Raw genomic sequence first — 20074 nt, 5'->3', positions numbered from 1 at the left:
TTTGCACAATGCCACAATAATCTAAGACAGAAAAGACTCAGTAAAAAAAAAAAAAAATTCTGGATGTTTCCTTATGGAGTTTTTATAGACCCAGATTACGAATAGATCATACGCTCACTTTGAGAAATAATCTGTTAGAGAAACAAGGGTAAAGGGGGTAGGTAAACTGTATACAGTGCTACCAGCTGGGCCACTAGAGATATATGGAGATGGAAAACTTTCAAGAGGCATCTCAGATGATGTAAAAAATGTTCTTGAGTAAGGGCTGCCCTTACTCTAGAACACTTACTGAAGTTTTACCTTTGCACAGCCGGATAATCAGGGACTATAGCACTAAAACCGGCATGGGTCGAATTCCAAAAGAATGGTAACCAAGGAAAAATGGTAACTAAGAATTTTCGTCCTAATTTCTCAACATTTGTGGCCTGCAGCAACAACTGATTTTTGCGAGGCCATCGAATTTGAGTAACCGGGCATGTTGGAAATTTTTCGAAAAAACAAACGATTCTCTAATCAATGATGGGAGAATCATGCAAGAAATATAATCAAAAAAGAAATGTGCATGAAAAGAAAATTCCTGGACAAAAAAGAAGATTCCCAGCCATGAAAATTCTTTTCTGTAACATGAGGTGAAATTGAAGGCTTGGTTGGTCAAATTTCAAAATCAATGGTGGCATCATCGGATCACAAAACGTACAAAACATCTTATTTTCAAAAGAAAATTTGTTCATAATTTGACCCATGTATGGCCTGCATAAGGATGCATCTACATTTTGTATGAGAGTGTCTGTAGTTCCTCTGAACATTCTTCCCTATTAGAGGATCTGTAAAATTATTAAAGTGAGTCTTATATATATATATATATATATATATATATATATATATATATATATATATATATATATATATATATATATATATATATATATATATATATATATATATATATATATATATACTGTATGTTCTGTATCTCCTAACATCAATTTTACCTTATTACAAATTTGGTAAAAATCAGTATTTGAAAGGTTGAATTGCCTCTTTTCCTGTCTGCACACAAATAAATGCTGTATGTTGACTAAACATGGAGATTTTACTGATTTTACCTTTTATTGTAGCAGCAGAGCATCATCTCTGTAGTCATGGATTATAATACATGTATGAATATAGTTTAATGTTAGTATGAAAGTTAATATTTTTAGAAAATATATACTGTAAGTGCTTTGTAATATTGATTGTTTTCTCTTTCAGGAAAGAACTGTGATGAGTGTCCTGTTGGTTTTTATGGAGATTTAAAACAAGGAGAAAAATGTTCACCATGTCAGTGCAATAAAAATATAGATATAACAGATCCTGAGGCATGTGATAGTGTCACAGGGGAGTGTTTAAAGTGTTTGAATAACACATATGGACGTGACTGTGCTTCCTGCCTACCAGGATACTTTGGATCTGGACGTTATCAGAATTGTACAAGTAAGCAAGTTCTAAAGTTCTTCACTTTTTTTATTTGCTATTTTTATTTTATGCTTTTACCCTTTAACAATATATTACAAATAGGAGTAAATATGGTACTTTTTGAACTTCTGGCTTCTCCATTTACCATGTATTTTAATGCTGTTCTAAATGCCTCATTTATATCTCAGATGTGTAAAAAAAATATTATACGCTAGATCAGAGGTCATTTGTGGCTCCCCTTTCAGACTGTGTTGGAAATATGCTGTAGATATGACTGCAGACATGGCATTTTACCAGTCTGATGCTGCTTTCTAATGGGTTATTGGCCTGGCTACAGACAAAGTGTGAGGCCCCGTACACACGACCGAGTTTCTCGGCAGAATTCAGCCAGAAACTCGGTTCAGAGCTGAATTCTGCCGAGAAACCCGGCCGTGTGTACACTTTCGGCCGAGGAAGCCGACGAGGATCTCGGCGAGGAAATAGAGAACATGTTCTCTATTTCCTCGTTCTTCTATGGGAGAACTCGGCCCGCCGAGCTCCTCGGCGGCTCCAGGACTGAACACGCCGAGGAACTCGATGTGTTTGGCACGTCGAGTTCCTCGGCCGTGTGTACGGGGACAGACACATTTCAGAAAGTATACATAATGGCAACTTACATTGTTTCCTTAACATTTTTAGTCTAATCAACTTCTGGTGAGTGGGGCAGCCCAAACACTGATCACAATTTCTATCAGTGTATGGCCAACTTTAGGATATCTCCTAAAGCATATCCCCAGTCCCCAACAACTCCTAAGGCCGCGTACACACGGTCGTTCCAAACCGATGAGAATGGTCCGACGGGCCATTTCCATCGGTTCACCGCTGACGTGGCCTAATGGTCTGATGTGCGTACACACCATCGTTCCAAAAAATGATCGGGTCAGAACGCGGTGACGTCAAACACACGACGTGCTGAATAAAACGAAGTTTAATGCTTCCAAGCATGCGTCGACTTGATTCTGAGCATGCGTGGGTTTTGAACCGATGCTTTCTGTACTAACCATCGGTTTGGACCGATCGGGCAGCGGTCCATCGGTTCGATTTTAAAGCATGTTTTAAAATTTTGGACCAAAGGACAACGGAACGATGGGCCGTACACACGGTTGGATTTGACCGATGAAACTGGACTTAAGGTCGTTTTCATCATTTTGGACCGACCGTGTGTACGCGGCCTAAGACGTGTTTGCAGTCTCTGATCATCTCTTGTTGCATGCCTTTGTAAGGGGCCACACTTCCCACCCCAATATATAGTAAGTTGATCACTACTGTTTTAAACTTTTGATCATTATCTATATCCCAAGACTAAAGCCTAGTACACACTAGCAGTTTTTTTTTCGTTCAACCCTAAAGAGCTCGGCATGAGATCCTGTACTAACAATCCAATGTTACTTCAGAAATCTCCCCCGCTGAGCTACTGTGTTCTGACAGAGGGACGCCCCCCCCCCCCCCCCCCTTGCCAGAACACAACAGTCAGCGCTCTCGGCCATTGGTCTTTTTTGGTCATGGCCCTTCGGCAGAAGCCAGACGTTCAGCCGGCTTCTGTCGGACCGGCTGCTGTACACAAAGGCTGAATGTAATTTCTATTGAAACAGCTGATACTGCCCAATATTTTCTTCTCACTACCAAGATTTGCATGATGTCCGCTCATCCTTTATACTCTTTTACTCTGTATCCAGATAATCTAGATTTATTTAAATTAAACAACACAGAAACAATCAAAAGGGAACTGTTCTACTAATAGTACCACACCTGCATTTGAGAATATTTTTAAACAAGAAAACAGTAAGTGGTATTTGGGCACCTTGTCACCCATCTATTAGAGGAAACACATAGGGAAGAAAAATATATAGGCAGCCATTTCTGACTTACTTCTGAAAAGACTCTTGTTTCAACACTTTTTGAGTCACTGGCCTCCAACAAGCATGTGGCAAGTCAGAGTCTCTGATCTGAATACTTGATAAATAACAAAGTACTGAAGCCACTAGATCAGCACATCAACCAGGAAAATTGGTGTTTTCAGAGGGATAAGTCAGCAATGGCCTTTAAAACCTAAGTCTCAATAATATATTAATGTGCACATAACAAAAACTGCAAAAGACAAATTCCTGTCATACTATTGCCGATAACCTATGTGAGTGCTTCTGCCAACGTTTATACACTGTGTCAACGCCAACTATGTACAAGGAAATGTAAGTGCCAAGTTCCTGTGTTTATAATACATTGATGGAAATGCCTGAAAATACAGGCAAATGTATTACGAAAACTGGCAGGTAGACATTTGTGCGTCCTTAAACCCGCCAATCAATCTTATAGGTGACTCTGCCTAATTCAAATGTGTATGAATGGTGCGCTTGTTCTGAGTAATGTTTAATAACTGTATATTCCTTATTAGTACAACAAATTCACATTAAAATATTAAAGCACAAATCATAGCACATTCTACAAATTATTTAAAAAATGCATACAGTGTCCACATCTGGTACAGTCAAAAATGACAAATCAAACAAAAAAAAAAAAACACAAATTAGTCCAAACAAATTGTTTCTGTGACAGCGAAGAAACAAAAAAAGCATAAATCTTCTGCTACTAGCTGTGTCCGTGTGATCCTTTAAACTTCACAAAGAAACCACCACCAGCCACCACTGAGTGAATTGGTGGCTCACCTTGCAGTATGACCAAAAACATAAATGTATTTTATGTGATAGACCAATACAAAGTGGCACATAATTGTGAAGTGGAAGGAAAATAATAAATAGTTTTCAATTTTTTTTTTACAAATAAATATCTGAAAAATGTGAAGTGCATTTGTATTCAGCCCCCTTTACTCTGATACCCCTAACTAAAATCCAGTGGAACCAATTGTCTTCAGAAGATACCTAATTAGTAAATAGAGTCCACCTGTGGTAATTTAATCTTAATATAAATACAGCTATTCTGTGAAGCCCTCAGGGGTTTGTTAGAGAACCTCAGTGAACAAACAGCATAATGAAGGCCAAGGAACACTCCACACAGATCAGGGATAAAGTTGTGGTGAAGTTTAAAGCAGGATTAGGTTATAAAAAAAATCCCAAGTCTTGAATATATCACAGAGCACGGTTCAAATTGACAGGCTGGGCAAGGAGAGCATTAATCTGAGAAATAGACAAGAGGCCCATGCTAACTCTGGAGGAGCTGTAAGCCATTGTTAAAAGAAAGCCATAAGAAGTCCCATTTGCAGTTTGCGTGAACCCATGTGGGGGGGTACAGCAAACATGTGGAAGAAGGTGCTCGGGTCAGATGAGACCAAAATTGAACTTTTTGGCCAAAAAGCAAAACCCTATGTGTGGTGGAAAAATAATATTGCACATCACCCTGAACACACCATGTTGAAACATGGTGGTGGTAGCATCATATTGTGGGGATGCTTTACTTCAGCAGGGACAGGGAAGCTGGTCAGAGTGGATCAGAAGAAAGATGGAGCCAAATACAGGGCAATCTGAGGCCCCGTACACACGACCGAGTTTCTCGGCAGAATTCAGCCAGAAACTCGATCGGAGCCGTATTCTGCCGAGAAACCCGGTCGTGTGTACACTTTTGGCTGAGGAAGCCGACGAGGATCTCGTCGGGCCAAATAGAGAACATGTTCTCTATTTCCTCGATGTTCAATGGGAAATTTCGGCTCGCCAAGGTCCTTGGCGGCTTCACAAGGAACTCGACGAGCAAAACGATGTGTTTTGCCCGTCGAGTTTCTCGGACGTGTGTACGGGGCCTCAGAAGAAAACCTGGTAGAGTTTGCAAAAGACTTGAGACTGGTGTAGAGGTTTACCTTCCAGCAGAAAAACAACCCAACACATACAGCCAGAGCTACAATGGAATGGTTTTGATCAAAGCATATTCATGTGTTAGGCCCCGTACACACGGCCGAGGAACTCGACGTGCCAAACACATCGAGTTCCTCGGCCAGTTCAGCCCTGAAGCCGCCAAGGAGCTCGGCGGGACGAGAGCTCCCATAGAACAACGAGGAAATAGAGAACATGTTCTCTATTTCCTCGCCGAGGTCCTCGTCGGCTTCCTCGGCCGAAAGTGTACACACGGCCGGGTTTCTCGGCAGAATTCAGCCAGAAACTCGGTCGGAAGCTGAATTCTGCCGAGGAAACTGGTCGTGTGTACGGGGCCTCAGAATGGCCCAGTCAAAGTCCAGACCTAAATCCAATTGAGAATCTGTGACAAGACTTGAAAATTGCTGTTAACAGACACTCTCCATTCAATCTGACAGAGCTTGAGCTATTTTGCTAAGAAGAATGGGCAAAAATGTCACTCTCTAGATGTGCAAAGCTGGTAGAGACATCCCCAAAAGACTTGCAGCTGTAATTGCAGGAAAAAGTGGTTCTACAAAGTATTGACTCTGGGGGCTGAATACAAATGTACACCTCAATTTTCAGATATATTAATTTGTAAAAAAAGTTGGAAACTTACTTGTGGTTTTACTTCCACTTCACAATTATGTGTCACTTTGTGTTGGTCTATCAAATAAAATCTCAATAAAATAAATTTATGTTTTTGGTTGTGACATGACAAAATGTGGAAAATTTTAAGGGATATGAATACTTTTGCAAGGCACTGTATATTCCACCAGATTCTCCCCTCTTGGATTTGCCTGGATCCACACCTCTCATTTGCCTCTCCTCCAGAAGATAGGATGATTATGAGATTTGTTTCAAACACAAATGGAGTTATTTACGAAAGGCAAATCCACTTCACACTACAAGTGCAAACTACAAATGCAAAGTACACTTTAAATTGCACTGAAAGTGCACTTGGAAGTGCAGTCACTGTAAATATAAGGAGTAGATCTTAAATGAGGGGAAGCACTGCTGATTTTATCATCCGATCATGTGCAAGCTAAAATGCTGTTTTTTTATTTTTGTTGCATGCCCCCCTCGGATCTACAGCAACTGCACTTCCAAGTGCACTTTCAGTGCAATTTCAAGTGCACTTTGCACTTGTAGTTTGCACTTGTAGTGCAAAGCAGATTTGCCTTTAGTAAATAACCCCCAAAGTCTGTGTCTCTAGTTGGGTCAATGTAATGAAGATTTCTCACATATTTGTGCAACCAGTAGGTCAAAGTCTGGGCAGCATCAAGATCCCCTTGCCACAGACAGCAAAACTGCCAACAACCGGCCAGAAGCTTAATGATTTGTCATTTTTGATTGCACCGGCTGTGGACACTATATTAATTTTTTAATAATTTGTTGGAATGTGCTATAATATGTGCTATAATATTTTAATGTGAATTTGTTGTACTGATAAGGAATATACAGATGTTAAACACTACTCCGAACAAGGGCACCATTCATACACATTTGTTGATTGATATATAGTGACTGAGTTCACTAATACAATGGTTGCAGTGGTTCATTAAATATTTTTAGGTGGAGGTTTTTTTATTATTATTTTTTATTATAGCAGCACATGAGTATACTACGACTTAAAGGTTGTAATAAGCTTCCTTTCTATTTCGCTACATAAATTAGAAGAATCAAAACGTATTACTCCACAGATCAAAATCACTCCATATCCCCTTCCCTTTTTCCCAACTGTCGAGTTCCTTGTTAGGCTGTCGAGGATCTCGGCGAGCCAAATTTCTCCATTGCTGTCGAAGAAAAAGTAGACATGCTTTCTTTTTGGCTCGACGAGATCCTCGACATTTTCCTCGTCGAAAAGTGTACACACGACCTGTTTCCTCGGCAAAAAACAAACAAAAAACAGCAAGTAACTCGGTCGTGTGTACGAGGCTTCAGAGGTGATGCCTGATTAGTGCAGGAATTGGCCATGTATTACAATCCTTACACAGAACTATGGTATAAAATTAGGAATTAAAACCTCAGACCAGAGGCAACCCATAAATTGCAAGCAACCCCTAACATTGGTGATGTGAATAAACACTCTGGCCTTGTACACATGACCGAGAATCTCGTCGTAAAAGAAACGTTGTTTTCCTCAACGAGGTTCTTGTCAGGCTTGACGAGAATCTTGTCAAGCTTTCCTTGCATACACCCTGTCAAGACAAAATCTCGTTGTTCTCAAACGTGCTGCGATTCAGGGCATGCGTGGAATTTTGTGCGTCGGAATTGGCTACACACGATCGGAATTTACAAGAACGGATTTTGCTGTCGGAAAATTTAAACACAAGCTCTCAAATTTTTGTTATCGGAAATTCCGACAGAAAATGTCCGATGGAGCCTACACAAGGTCGGAATTTCCAACAACAAGCTCCCATCGAACATTGTTGTCGGAATGTCTGGTCGTCTGTACCTATGCAGGCACAGAGAGAACATGAGAGCAAGTAGGTAGTTGCCTTGGCTGGGATTCAAACCAACTACCCTAGTGCTACCAGACAGAAGTGCTAACCACTTACTTACTATGCCTACAGCTTGTCCCTCTTAGGAAGATTCACACTGCCAAATTGTCCTAATCACCAGAAATAATTTAAATACAACATTTTAGGTTGCTCCCAGAACAGGATAACGGGGGAAATATTCCAATAGGTATATTCTTTAATTTCATGTTGAGTCTGTAGGCCATGATGTAAAGGAAAATCTCTCTAATGAAAAAAAAGAAGACATGGAAGTTATTTTAAAACCTTTCCTACCCTTATCCACAAAAAAGTTTTAACTTTTTATTTTAAGTTTTAAGTGCTGACAATCTCCTATAATAGGCTAGATTTCTTACTAATGCACATTTAAATATACCTGTATACTGTATGTGTGTATATATATATATACAGTTGTATTCAAAATTATTCAACCCCCACTGAAATTGATTGTTTTGCCCAGTTTGACATTGATTTTGATCATTCAGTCATCCTGCTTACAATTAAATCAAAGAGGCACGTGTAGGTCAGACAAATATAACATAACATTTATAATGAAATAACCACAAATGTCTTTTCTGTGCTCACATCATTATCAGTTTTATTCAACCCCCAATTGACATTCAATCTTAGTACTTAGTACAACATCCTTTTACAGTTATAACAGCTTTTAAACGTGAAGCATAGCTTGACACAAGTGTCTTGCAGCGATCTACGGGTATCTTCGCCCATTCGTCATGGGCAAAAGCCTCCAGTTCAGTCACATTCTTAGGCTTGCGCACTGCAACTGCTTTCTTTAAGTCCCACCAGAGGTTCTCAATCGGATTTAAGTCTGGTGACTGCGATGGCCACTCCAAAATGTTCCAGCCTTTAATCTGCAACCATGCTCTAGTGGACTTGGAGGTATGCTTGGGATCATTGTCCTGTTGAAAGGTCCAACGTCTCCCAAGCCTCAGGTTTGTGACGGACTGCATCACATTGTTATCCAATATCTCCTGGTACTGAAGAGAATTCATGGTACCTTGCACACGCTGAAGCTTCCCTGTACCTGCAGAAGCAAAACAGCCCCAAAGCATGATTGACCCCCCGCCATGCTTCACAGTAGGCAAGGTGTTCTTTTCATCATAGGCCTTGTTCTTCCTCCTCCAAACATAGCGTTGATCCATGGGCCCAAACACTTCTAATTTTGTTTCATCAGTCCACAGAACACAATCCCAAAACTTCTGTGGTTTGTCCACATGATTTTTACATACTGCAGTCGACTCTTCTTATTCTTTGGAGACAGCAAGGGGGTGCGCCTGGGAGTTCTGGCATGGAGGCCTTCATTACGCAGTGTGCGCCGTATTGTCTGAGCAGAAACTTCAGTACCCACATCTGACAACTCTTTTCTCAGTTACTCAGCAGTCACAAGGGGACTTTTCTCCACTCTACACTTCAGGTAGCGCACAGCAGTCAAAGTCAGCATCTTCTTTCTGCCACGACCAGGTAGCGTTTCAACAGTGCCCTTTGCCTTGAATTTGCGAATGATGCTTCCTATGGTGTCTCTTGGTATGTTTAACATCTTTGCAATCTTCTTATAGCCATTGCCCTTCCTGTGAAGAGTAATCACCTCTTCTCTTGTCTTCCCGGACCATTCTCTTGACTTCACCATGTTTGTAACCACACCAGTAAATGTCTAGAAGGAGCTGAGTATCACAGTCATTTTAAAGCTGCCTGATTGGTGCTTATTAGCCTTTATTGCTGCTCCCTGACATCCACAGGTGTTTTCAATACCTGATTGAAAACACGTCAATGAACCTCTGTTCTTCAGAGTGGTAGTCTTTAAGGGGTTGAATAATTGTGTAAATGAAGAATTCACAAAATAAACATTTACTACTGTATTACAAAACCAATTGATGTCATTTTAGTTGCATATGGTTCTTTAAGAAGTCCTTGTAGGATTTCATTCTGAATACAATTACAAATGTACACTAAATTCCCTAAAACCCTTTACAGCATTGGGGGGTTGAATAATTTTGAACACAACTGTATATATATATATATATATATATATATATATATATATATATATATATATATATATATATATTTTGTGACAGGAAGTCAGGTAAATCTGTGGGTGTTGTCACAGACGGGAGATACATTTCTGCCTTGTTTAGACAATACACCAATTGTTATTAGGCGTCGGCTGCAGAAGTAGCCAGAAAAGGTTTAAGGGCGTTGGAAAACTTCAGCTGTTCAGAATGAGGCAATTAAGGCCTCTATAATTAATCCAGAGGATTACCACTGATTTGCTACATCCTGAGGCTTTGTGAGTAAGGAGAGCAGTAGCTGAAAGTCTTCTGAGGAGGTGAGGTGGTGATTGATTTTTCTGTGTGATAAAAATCAAAAAGAGACTATTGTTTTTCTGCTGTATGACCAGCAGTGTCTGCCCAGCACTAGGCTGTGCCAGACTCCTTAGATAGGTTCCTGTGTGGTGAAGGTAGACGCCTCAAGTGGCCAGGGTTTATTTTATGTTTGATTTTGTTTATGCTGTTTGGATGCTTGTACTTGTTTCCAGCAAGATGGAAGAATAAACCAAAATCTTTGTTTTTCAACCGTCTTCGACTGCCTTTCTGTAAAAAATCAGTGTGTAGTGAACCCACCCAGGGGGTCACACACCCCGCTACCGAGCTAACCCCTTACAATATATAATTTATTTATTTTTTTAAGGCTGTGTCTGCAACTCCACGGGAACAAAGGATGAGACCTGCTCAATTTATGAGGAGGTTGGGGAATGCGTATGTGACAGAACTACAGGACAGTGCCCTTGTTTGCCTAATGTAATTGGGATTCGGTGTGACAACTGTGCTCCTGGCTACTGGGGCTTTTCCAGTGGAAAAGGATGTAAACCTTGCAACTGTTCCCTGAATAATTCCCAAGAAAAGCAATGCAATCAGGTAAATATTTCTGAAATAATTTTATATGACTGCATTATTATGAGAACTGACAACTTAGTGAGAATTAGTGGTGTATATTAATGTAACAAATAGTAGTATACTGAGTTTATTAAAAATATAAACTAATGACCAGGTATCCTTGTATTGGCTATTCTTGCATGATTAAAAGTGAAAAACAACGGGATATTTGTTAATATATTTTATACATTATCTCTGCTGCTTGCATTTTAGTACAGTACATAAGCATGACTGAACTCTTAAAGAGGAAGTAAACCCTCTAAAACATCTCCTAAAAAAAACCTGCAAGAGAAAGGCATAATGAGCTAGTATGCTAGCTCATTATGAATTACTTACCTGAGATCGAAGCCCCCGCAGCAGTCCTGGGTGACCTCCTCCATCGCCGCCATTAAACCCGGAGTGACTTCCGGGTATCACTGCTCTGGCACTGTGACTGGCCGGAGCAGCGATGACGTCACTCCCGCATTATCGCTGTTAGAAGCGCCACGCTCAGTGCGCCTGCGCCCGATGTCTACGATGTATGCGCCGTAGACATCGGTGGCGGTATTTTCTGCAAATATCTCCTAAACCTTTTAGGTTTGGGAGATATTTGTTGCATTTGTAGATTAAGGCTTACCTGTAGGGCAGGGGTGTCTAAACTTTTTTCAAAGAGGGCCAGATTTGATGAAGTTAACATGCGTGAGGGCCGACCATTTAGCCTGATATTCTTTGAACCATTAAAATTCAGTCTAAGTGTGTTAGTTCGAGCACTAATACACTGCCCAACAAGAATTATCTTGCCTTTGTGGCTCTATGTGCTTAAAGAGATGAGCTTGGGCGTATTTTTTGGATATACCGTATTTATTGGCGTATAACAAGCACCTTCACTTTAAGAGCGAAATTTCAGGAAAAAAATATGTAATTTTAAATAAAGAACTGTGAAGCAAAATGTTATATTCTCTGTGTTGTGAGAGACACAAGACTCTGGTCTGGAACAATGGATGTTTATTTCAGGTCATCTGTACACTGCCACATGCATCCCAGGACAGTACATCTTATCTGGTTCCTTACATGTGCTTTCCAAGATGGCTACTATGCCCCTTGCCCCTTGTCATCACTGCTGCGTGGAGCCAGCCTTAAAGTGATAGTACATGTTGAACCCTTTAGGTATAACACCTAATAAGGGTCAGTGCCCATCTGCAGCCTCACAAGTGCCCATCTGCAGACCCACCATTGCCAGGAATGCAGCACCCACCATTGCCAGGAATGCACCCACCTTTGCCAGGAATGCACTCACGAGCGCCAAAGATTACATACAGGAGAATCTCCTGTTTACACGGCGGCCTCTTTAATAGAAAGTACCGCTCTCATTTCATGGACAGAACAGTAGTCGAATGGCAGCGCCAGAGATGGGACTTCCTATTACAGAGGCCGCTCGTAAACAGGAACTTCTCCTGTGTATGGCACTCATCCCGTCTCCTCCCTTTCCCCTCCAATTCATATACATCTTTTGTGGCCCTGGCACAAATAACCAGGTGGGCCGTTCAAAACCGGAGCGCGGGCTCCAATTGGCCCGTGGGCAGGACCTTGGACATGCCTGCTGTAGGGGTTAAAGTGGTTATAATGGGTTTACAACCACTTTGAAGCAGAACTGGATTTTCAGGAAGTCAGGTCTGTGATTCAAAAATGCTGCATGTATTCTGGCAAAGAGGAGGTGTTAGAAAAGGGATTGCATCATATTCTCTTCTCTCTGTAAACTGTAATCAGCCTACATTTTCCATGAATCCTTGGGATTGGAGTGAATGTGGGAGGTACACTAGGCTTGTACATGTAAATGTGAACTCTTTAATCCACTTCAACATAAATCACATCCCTCATTCTGCAACCAGCAAGCCATACATAACACACGGTATGATAGGTTACAGCCTTATAAATGCAAAGCATTTTAATATAAATACTGTACATATTAATATAATATTAATTTAATGCATTTAATATAAATGCAAACCAGTGTAATGTGTCTGTGTCCACCAGAGCAGCATGTCAGGGACCACCAGTGCCGCATGTCAGGGACCACCAGTGCCGCATGTCAGGGACCACCAGTGCTACATGTCAGGGACCACCAGTGCCACATATCAGGGACCACCAGTGCCGCATGTCAGGGACCACCAGTGCCGAATGTCAGGGATCACAAGGGCCAAATGTCAGGGAGCACCAGTGCCGCATGTCAGGGACCACCAGCTCCACATATCAGGGACCACCAGTGCTGAATATCAGGGACCACAAGTGCCAAATGTCAGGGACCACCAGTGCCACATGTCAGGGACCAATAGTGCCACATATCAGGGACCACCAGTGCTGAATGTCAGGGACCACAAGTGCCAAATTCAGGGACCACCAGTACTGCATGTCAGGGACCACCAGTGCCGCATGTCAGGGACCACCAGTGCCACATATCAGGGACCACCAGTGCCGCATATCAGCGACCACAAGTGCCAAATGTCAGGGACCACCAGTGCTGAATGTCAGGGATCACCAGTGCCAAATGTCAGGGACCACCAGGCGGGGCTGTTTGACAAGCAGTGTTTTCACATACAGACCTGTCAGCCCAAAATCCGCTCTAACTTTAACTACTTCAATACAAGGCACTTTTCCCCCCTTGCGCAGGCCAATTTTTAGCATTCGGTGCTCTCACAATTTGAATGACAATTATTCAGTCATGCAACACTGTACCCAATCTAATTTTTTTATAATTTTTTTACACAGATAGAGCTTTCTTTTGGCAATATTTAATCAGCAATGAGTTTTAATTTCTTTTTCGATATAAGCAAATTAAAAAAATAATAATATTTTTTTAGTTCATATTATAACATTTTGCAAATAAATATATTTTCTTCATACATTTATGGCAACAGTTATATTGCCACATTTCTTTGGTAAAAATAACCCAAATTAGTGTATAATATTTAGTCTGTGTGAAAGTTATAGAGTCTACAAGCTATGGTATGTACCATTGAAAATCGATAAATCTGGAAGTACATATACCCCCCAAATTAACCCTTTTTGGAAAGTAGAAAGGTATTAATAAGAGGCACAGTGAATTTTTTAAAGTTGTAATTTTTGATAGGCTGCATTGATGGCTGCTGTAACAGGTACACTGATAGGCAGCATTGATGGATGCAGTGACAGGTAAACAGATAGGCTGCATTAATGGCTGCGGTGACAGGTAGACTGATAGGGTGCATTGATGGCTACAGTGACAGGAACACTGATAGGCTACATTGATTGTTGCAGTGACAGGTACACTGATAGACTGCACTGATGGCTGCGGTGACAGGTACACTGATAGCCTGCACTGATGGGTGCTGTGATACTGACAGGTACACTGATGGCTGCTGTGACAGATACTCTTAATTATGGGGCAATCAAGGCAGTGATGGGCACAGCAAACAAGGAGTTAAGTCGGTACCTCACTGTTCCTGTATTCTTCTCCTCACACAGGATCAGTGTGTGAAGAGAAGAAGCCAGTAACAGCATGTTACTGGCCTTTGTTTACAGTTGTGATTAGCTGGATTGGACACAGCGATCATATGGTAAAGAGCCAATGTCACTGGCTCCTTACACTAATCGGTGATGCGATTACCACTGATCGCTGCACTGTGCTCCCCCAGGGGTGTGCACGAGTGGCGAGACCGGGAGGATGTCAAATGATGTCCACCCGGAAGGACGAAAAGCCTGCACAGCCGTCAATCTGCTATAGGCTGGGAGGGAAAAGGTTTAAGTGTAACTGTTACCAGGGTATGGGCATTCAAATATATTTAGGCAATGTCTACAAGTGGTAAATAAGCTTTAAAAAAATAAACCTTTACAGTCCCTGGGTGACCCTTTTCCTTATTGCCCAGTTTCCAGTGATGTCACAAGTCCTATTCCATCCTCTTTTTTTCTTTTGGCCATGAACATATCTGAAGTTCTGCAGACATATCATGTATTGAGGTGCCACCACTCTCTGCTCTATTTTCCGGTGAGTGCAGAGTGAGGAGCTTTGATACCCTTGGTTCACAGGAAGTTGCCTAAAAGTAGCTGGGTGTCATCAAACATGGAAGTGACAAAGCACCAGATTGGTGACTATATGAGACTGCAGGGGACAGTGCCAGAGAAAGCATGAGTATAGCAGATGAAGCTGCTTTTTATTTTTAACTCAGGCTGCCAACTACATTATTGTATTTCTATCAACATTTTAAATCATGTTATGTACTATTTCACATTCCAATTTAATGTTACTGTATTACATTTACATATACTTTTTTCAATTGTTTGCCTGTTAACCTTTACAGTGAATCAGTCATTAATAAGTAAATAAGTAATAACCTTTAGGCGGGGTTCACACCTTTGCGAATTGAATGCGTGTTTCCCCGCATTCATATAGCAGGAAAATTTGACTGGATCTCTATGGAGCCAGTTCACATATGTCCGCTGCGGTGTGCCGGAAAAACACTTGCGTTTTTTGGTGCATTTCAGGTTCTATTAAAGCCAAAAATTCGGGCTGAAATCGGACCTGAACCGGTGAACCAGCACGCACCGGACCCCTGCTTTGAGCCGCATGCGGGAGACGGTGTGAACCCGCCCTGAGATGGAAGCTGCTGTTCTCCTGGACTTTGTTTTAGTTCACACAAAGTGAAGCTGAGTATGCTACGTTTTACTGCCCTGGAACAATTGTGTAGTCCAGGAGTCAGGCCGGGTTCACACCTATACGAATTGAGTGTGGCTTAAACCACATCCAATTCGCATAACATTCTAAAATACATTGGCCCGGATTCACATACATCGGCGCATATTTATGCGGGCATAGCGTATCTAATATACGCTACGCCGCTGCAGCGCACAGATGCAAGCACTGGATTCACAAAGCACTCGCTCCCACTCACTCTTAAAGATACGCTGGGTTTCCTCGCGTAAGCCAGCATAGGTGGAAGTGGGCGTGAGCCATGCTAATGAGGCGTGACCCCATGCAAATGATGGATTGAGCGTCATAAAGATATGAATAACGTACAGGGCATGCGCTGTCCCGTGGACGCATCCCAGTGCGCATGCGCAGAATCACGTCAGAACTACTCCCTAAGATACGACGGATCACTGCCTACGACTTGAACGTAACTTACGCCCAGCCCTATTCACGTACTACGTAAACGACAAAAGATACGACGGCTTGTGTTCCCTGGTCCATACCTTTGCATGAGTTGCGCCTCCTATATGGGGAATAACTTTACGCCGGACATACGACTTACGCAAACCGTGTATATTATGCGCCGGCTGCAACTACGTTCGTGAATCGGCGTATCTCCCTCATTTGCATATGTGCATAGAAAATCTATGGGAGCGGCAAATGCGCCCAGCGTAAATATGCGTCCACGATACGACGGCGTAGGAAAGTTACGTCGGTCGGATGAAGCTTATTTTCAGGCGTATCTCAGTTTATGGGCACGGCGCATAGATACGACGGCGCATACTTACATATTATCTGGAGATACGTCGGCATAAGTGCTTTGTGAATCCGGGCCATTGATTTTAATGAGGCTGGTTTACATATGAGCGATGCATTCGCATTGCGCATTACCAAAAAAATGTGTGCGTTTTCTAGGCATTGCGGTGCGGCTCAGGTGCGAATTCAGGCCCATTATCTTCTATGGGCACGCATCTGATTCACAGATATGTTAATTTCTCATCAGGATTTCTCTCATTCTCCTCAATACTTTCCCCCTCCCCCTCCCCTCTCCCAGGTCTCCAAATTTGCAGCTAAAACAGAGATGATCTGCTGAAAAGCTCTCTTATCTCTTTGCAGAGATAACAGAGCTGGAATTTGCATTCACTAGTGTGAATCCAGCCTCAGAGAAAAGTCTATTCCCTGCTACATCTTCTCACAAACATATTTGGATTCAGATCCAGACTCCCTTTCACATGTTTTTGCAGCATGAATAAATATTATCTGATACATTAACATCTGTTCCGTGCAAGGCCCTTGAGCATTGTTTTATTTATAGTATTTAACAGTTTACAGGTCAGTGCCTATGCAAACCCCAATACAAAGGAAAGAAATGTGACCAATGTGAAGAAAATTTTTATGGAAATCCCAAGGTGAAATGCATACGTGAGTATGTTTGTAACAGATTAATTGCAGTAGTCATTATGCAACAACTATAACAAAAAATAGTGACTATTTACAATGAAAATGGTTATATTCCCTTATCATTTCTGTAGATATTACCTGGTATTTTATATAAAATGAATTGCAGTTGGAGGGCTAGTGTAGCTGCTGACACACCAACTGACAAAATTTGTTAAAGAACTTATATAAAAATACGTGCACCACTATATAATATTAACAAACAGGACTGAAGTGATGCAACAACAATACTGCCCTCTGCGAACCTCTGCTGGTCTCAATACAAAGTTAATGACACCCCAAGATCGGTTCACAGATCGCAGTGCAAACTGTGGATTCGGACAGGAATTGGATTGCATGGGTGTGAACACCCATGCAATCCAATTCCAGTGCGGGAAAAAAAACAGGCTAAAGTGTAAAAACAGATATATACAAAATAGTGCAGCGCTAAAATCCGCAAGTGTGTAACAGAAAATTAACCATGTGACAATGCAAAAATTATAAAATATTTTTATGCAAAGAATAAATTATAAATTCATCACATAGATCAGGGGTGCCCAACCTTTTGAAGGCCAAGGGCCACTTAAGCGACTTAGTAACCAGTCGCAGGCCACAATGAGCGTAGTTGGCAGGTGACAGGTCTGTGTCCAGTCTGCATATGCAACACAGACACAGCCCAATCTACTCTAGGGGCCCTCCAATCCAATCAGATAGAAGTGGGGCAGATCCTTTTAATGTTTCTCTTTCCTTATGGATGCTGCTTGCAAGCTCCAATCAGGGCAAAGAAAATGTAAAGCAATCAAAGCAATGCAAAAGTGCTTTATCCTTTTTAAAAGATTTATTTTAACCATACAACATATATGCACTCAAATTTAAAAACACTTCAATAGGCATGTGCGTATTCCATATATAGCTTGTGTAGGGATGAGTGTTTTCAACTGTCTGCAGGTTCTGCAGCTCCGGCCATCAGAATAACCTCCGTCCATGTGACACAGTCTTTCCCTTCCTCATAACACATTTGTCAGCCTCTCAGTTCCCTCCTACTTATTTCGTCACTCCTCGTGTCTTCCTCAGGGAAGTGTTAAAGTGTAAACATTTAGGGCCAGATCCACGAAGCGCGGCGCTTCTTTACGGCCGGCGTAGTGTACAGATACACTACGCCGCCGTAACTTACAGCCTATTTCCCGTATTCTCAAAGAATTTGCGCCGTAAGTTACGGCGGCGTAGTGTAACTGTGTCGGCGTAAGGGTGCGCAATTCAAATGGATAAGATGGGGGCGTGTTTTATGGTAATACGTCTTGACCTGACGTAAATGAAGTTTTTTCTGAACGGCGCATGCTGTGCGCATGCTCGAAATTAACCCGCAACAAGCCAATGCTTACGACGTGAACATCATTCTACGCAAAGCCCTTTTCTCGAACGACTTACGCAAACGACGTAAAATTTTCAAAATTTGACGGGGGAACGACGTCCATACTTAACATAGGATACGCCTCATATAGCAGGGGTAACTATACGCCGAAAAAAGCCTTACGGAAACGACGTAAAAAAATGCGCCGGCCGGACGTACATTCGTGGATCGCCGTATCTAGCTAATTTGCATACTCGACGCGGAAATCGACGGAGACGCCACCTAGGGGCCAGCGTAAATATGCACCTTAGATCCGACGGCGTACTGAGACGTACGCCAGTCGGATCTAGCCCAGCTTCAGGCGTATCTTGTTTTGTGGATACAAAACAAAGATACGCCGGAGCAAACTAGAAGTTACGCGGTGTATCAATAGATACGCCAGCGTAACTTCTTTGTGGATCTGGCCCTTAGTTGGCAAGTCCCAAATTTAAATCCAGAGGTCATCCAAAAGTATGTCTGTGTTGAGCAGAAAGTAATTCATAAATAGTGACTTCACTCAGTGTTCCACCACCTCATGTAAATGGTATGTGCTTACCAGAAGCCGTGGACCATTATACAGTAAAGTAAAGCGTCAGATGCACTTGTGTAATGGCGTATCACCACTTGACAAAACTTTCACTGCTGGAGAGGATTCCCTCAAAGTAATTTTTTCATAGGTAACCAGAGTAATCAGTGACATCCACCAGCATCCCAAAAAATCAGCATATGGAAAAGGACATCGGACATGGGACAAAAATCCATAGTGTAAAACCGTTATATAAAGTTTATTTAAAAAATGCTAAAACACTAACAGAATGTATGCAGTAAACAGCAGCATACAAACAATCAATCGCGGGGATCGTGCAGGACACTTCCTGGATCCAAGTACGCAATGATGTCACAGGCACGGACTCCACCAAAGCACATCTCACTCTTTACTTTACTGTATAAGAATTGGTTTCAGGTAAGAGCATACCATTTATATGAGGTGGTAGAACACTGAGGGAAGTCACTATTCAAAGGTTATTTTCTGCTTAACACAAGACATGCTTTTTGGTGATCTCTGTATTGAAATTTGAGACTTGCCAACTACATTTTTACACCTTGGACTCTATTCACTTCACCTTTATCAACTTTATTACGTTTTCACTATTATTAGTATTACATTGTATATTGTTTCATCACTTCAGTCATGTTTTGTTAATATTATATAGCGCTGATTATATTTTTATATTGATTACCTGGTATTTGTCTCCTATAAGAAAATCAACTGTAACATTTCCTACATAAACTAATAGCAAATATACCCTAGACTTTCCACACTTTTTGTTAGATGCTCCTTATTTAGATGGTTTAAGCCTCAAGTTAAATTGGACTGGTGATAAAAATTGAGCTAGAAAAGGGATCCACAGTAATAACTCCAGAGCACAGCTGTAGGGGACTTCCATTAAAGAACACTTTTCAGATCAACTGTACCCTGATATTAAATTAGTTATTAGCATGTACACACTGGTAAAATAAGAGCATACGTGTGTACATGAATACTTTAGAGAATATATTATCTAGGTAATACATTGTTTATATGGCCAGGTGTAGATTTGCAGAACAGGCCCAAGTGTTTGTATCAAGCATTCCACATGAATATGTAAGTTTCATCCATTCTTATACGTTCTCATAACTGGATTTCTCAACAGGTCAAGTTTTAATCTTAAAAAAAAAAAAGGTTTCATTGTGATAGAACA

General features: G+C 41.4%; 1 protein-coding gene across 2 annotated transcripts in view; it reads left to right on the top strand.

The window, feature by feature from the left end:
• The window catches only part of LOC120931786 (laminin subunit beta-4-like), a 180550-nt gene that overhangs the window by 106548 nt on the left and 53928 nt on the right, over positions 1 to 20074 (top strand). For both annotated transcript variants that reach the window (XM_040343551.1, XM_040343552.1), the window contains 3 exons: positions 1252 to 1473; positions 10559 to 10785; positions 16831 to 16927. In XM_040343551.1, coding sequence (XP_040199485.1) covers positions 1252 to 1473; positions 10559 to 10785; positions 16831 to 16927 — 546 coding nt within the window. The remainder of the gene's footprint in view (positions 1 to 1251; positions 1474 to 10558; positions 10786 to 16830; positions 16928 to 20074) is intronic.

Source organism: Rana temporaria, chromosome 3 (assembly GCF_905171775.1).
Source record: "Rana temporaria chromosome 3, aRanTem1.1, whole genome shotgun sequence".
Lineage (NCBI taxonomy): Eukaryota > Metazoa > Chordata > Amphibia > Anura > Ranidae > Rana > Rana temporaria.
The sequence above is the reverse complement of the archived record's forward strand: the minus strand, read 5'-3'. Positions and strand labels throughout refer to the sequence as shown.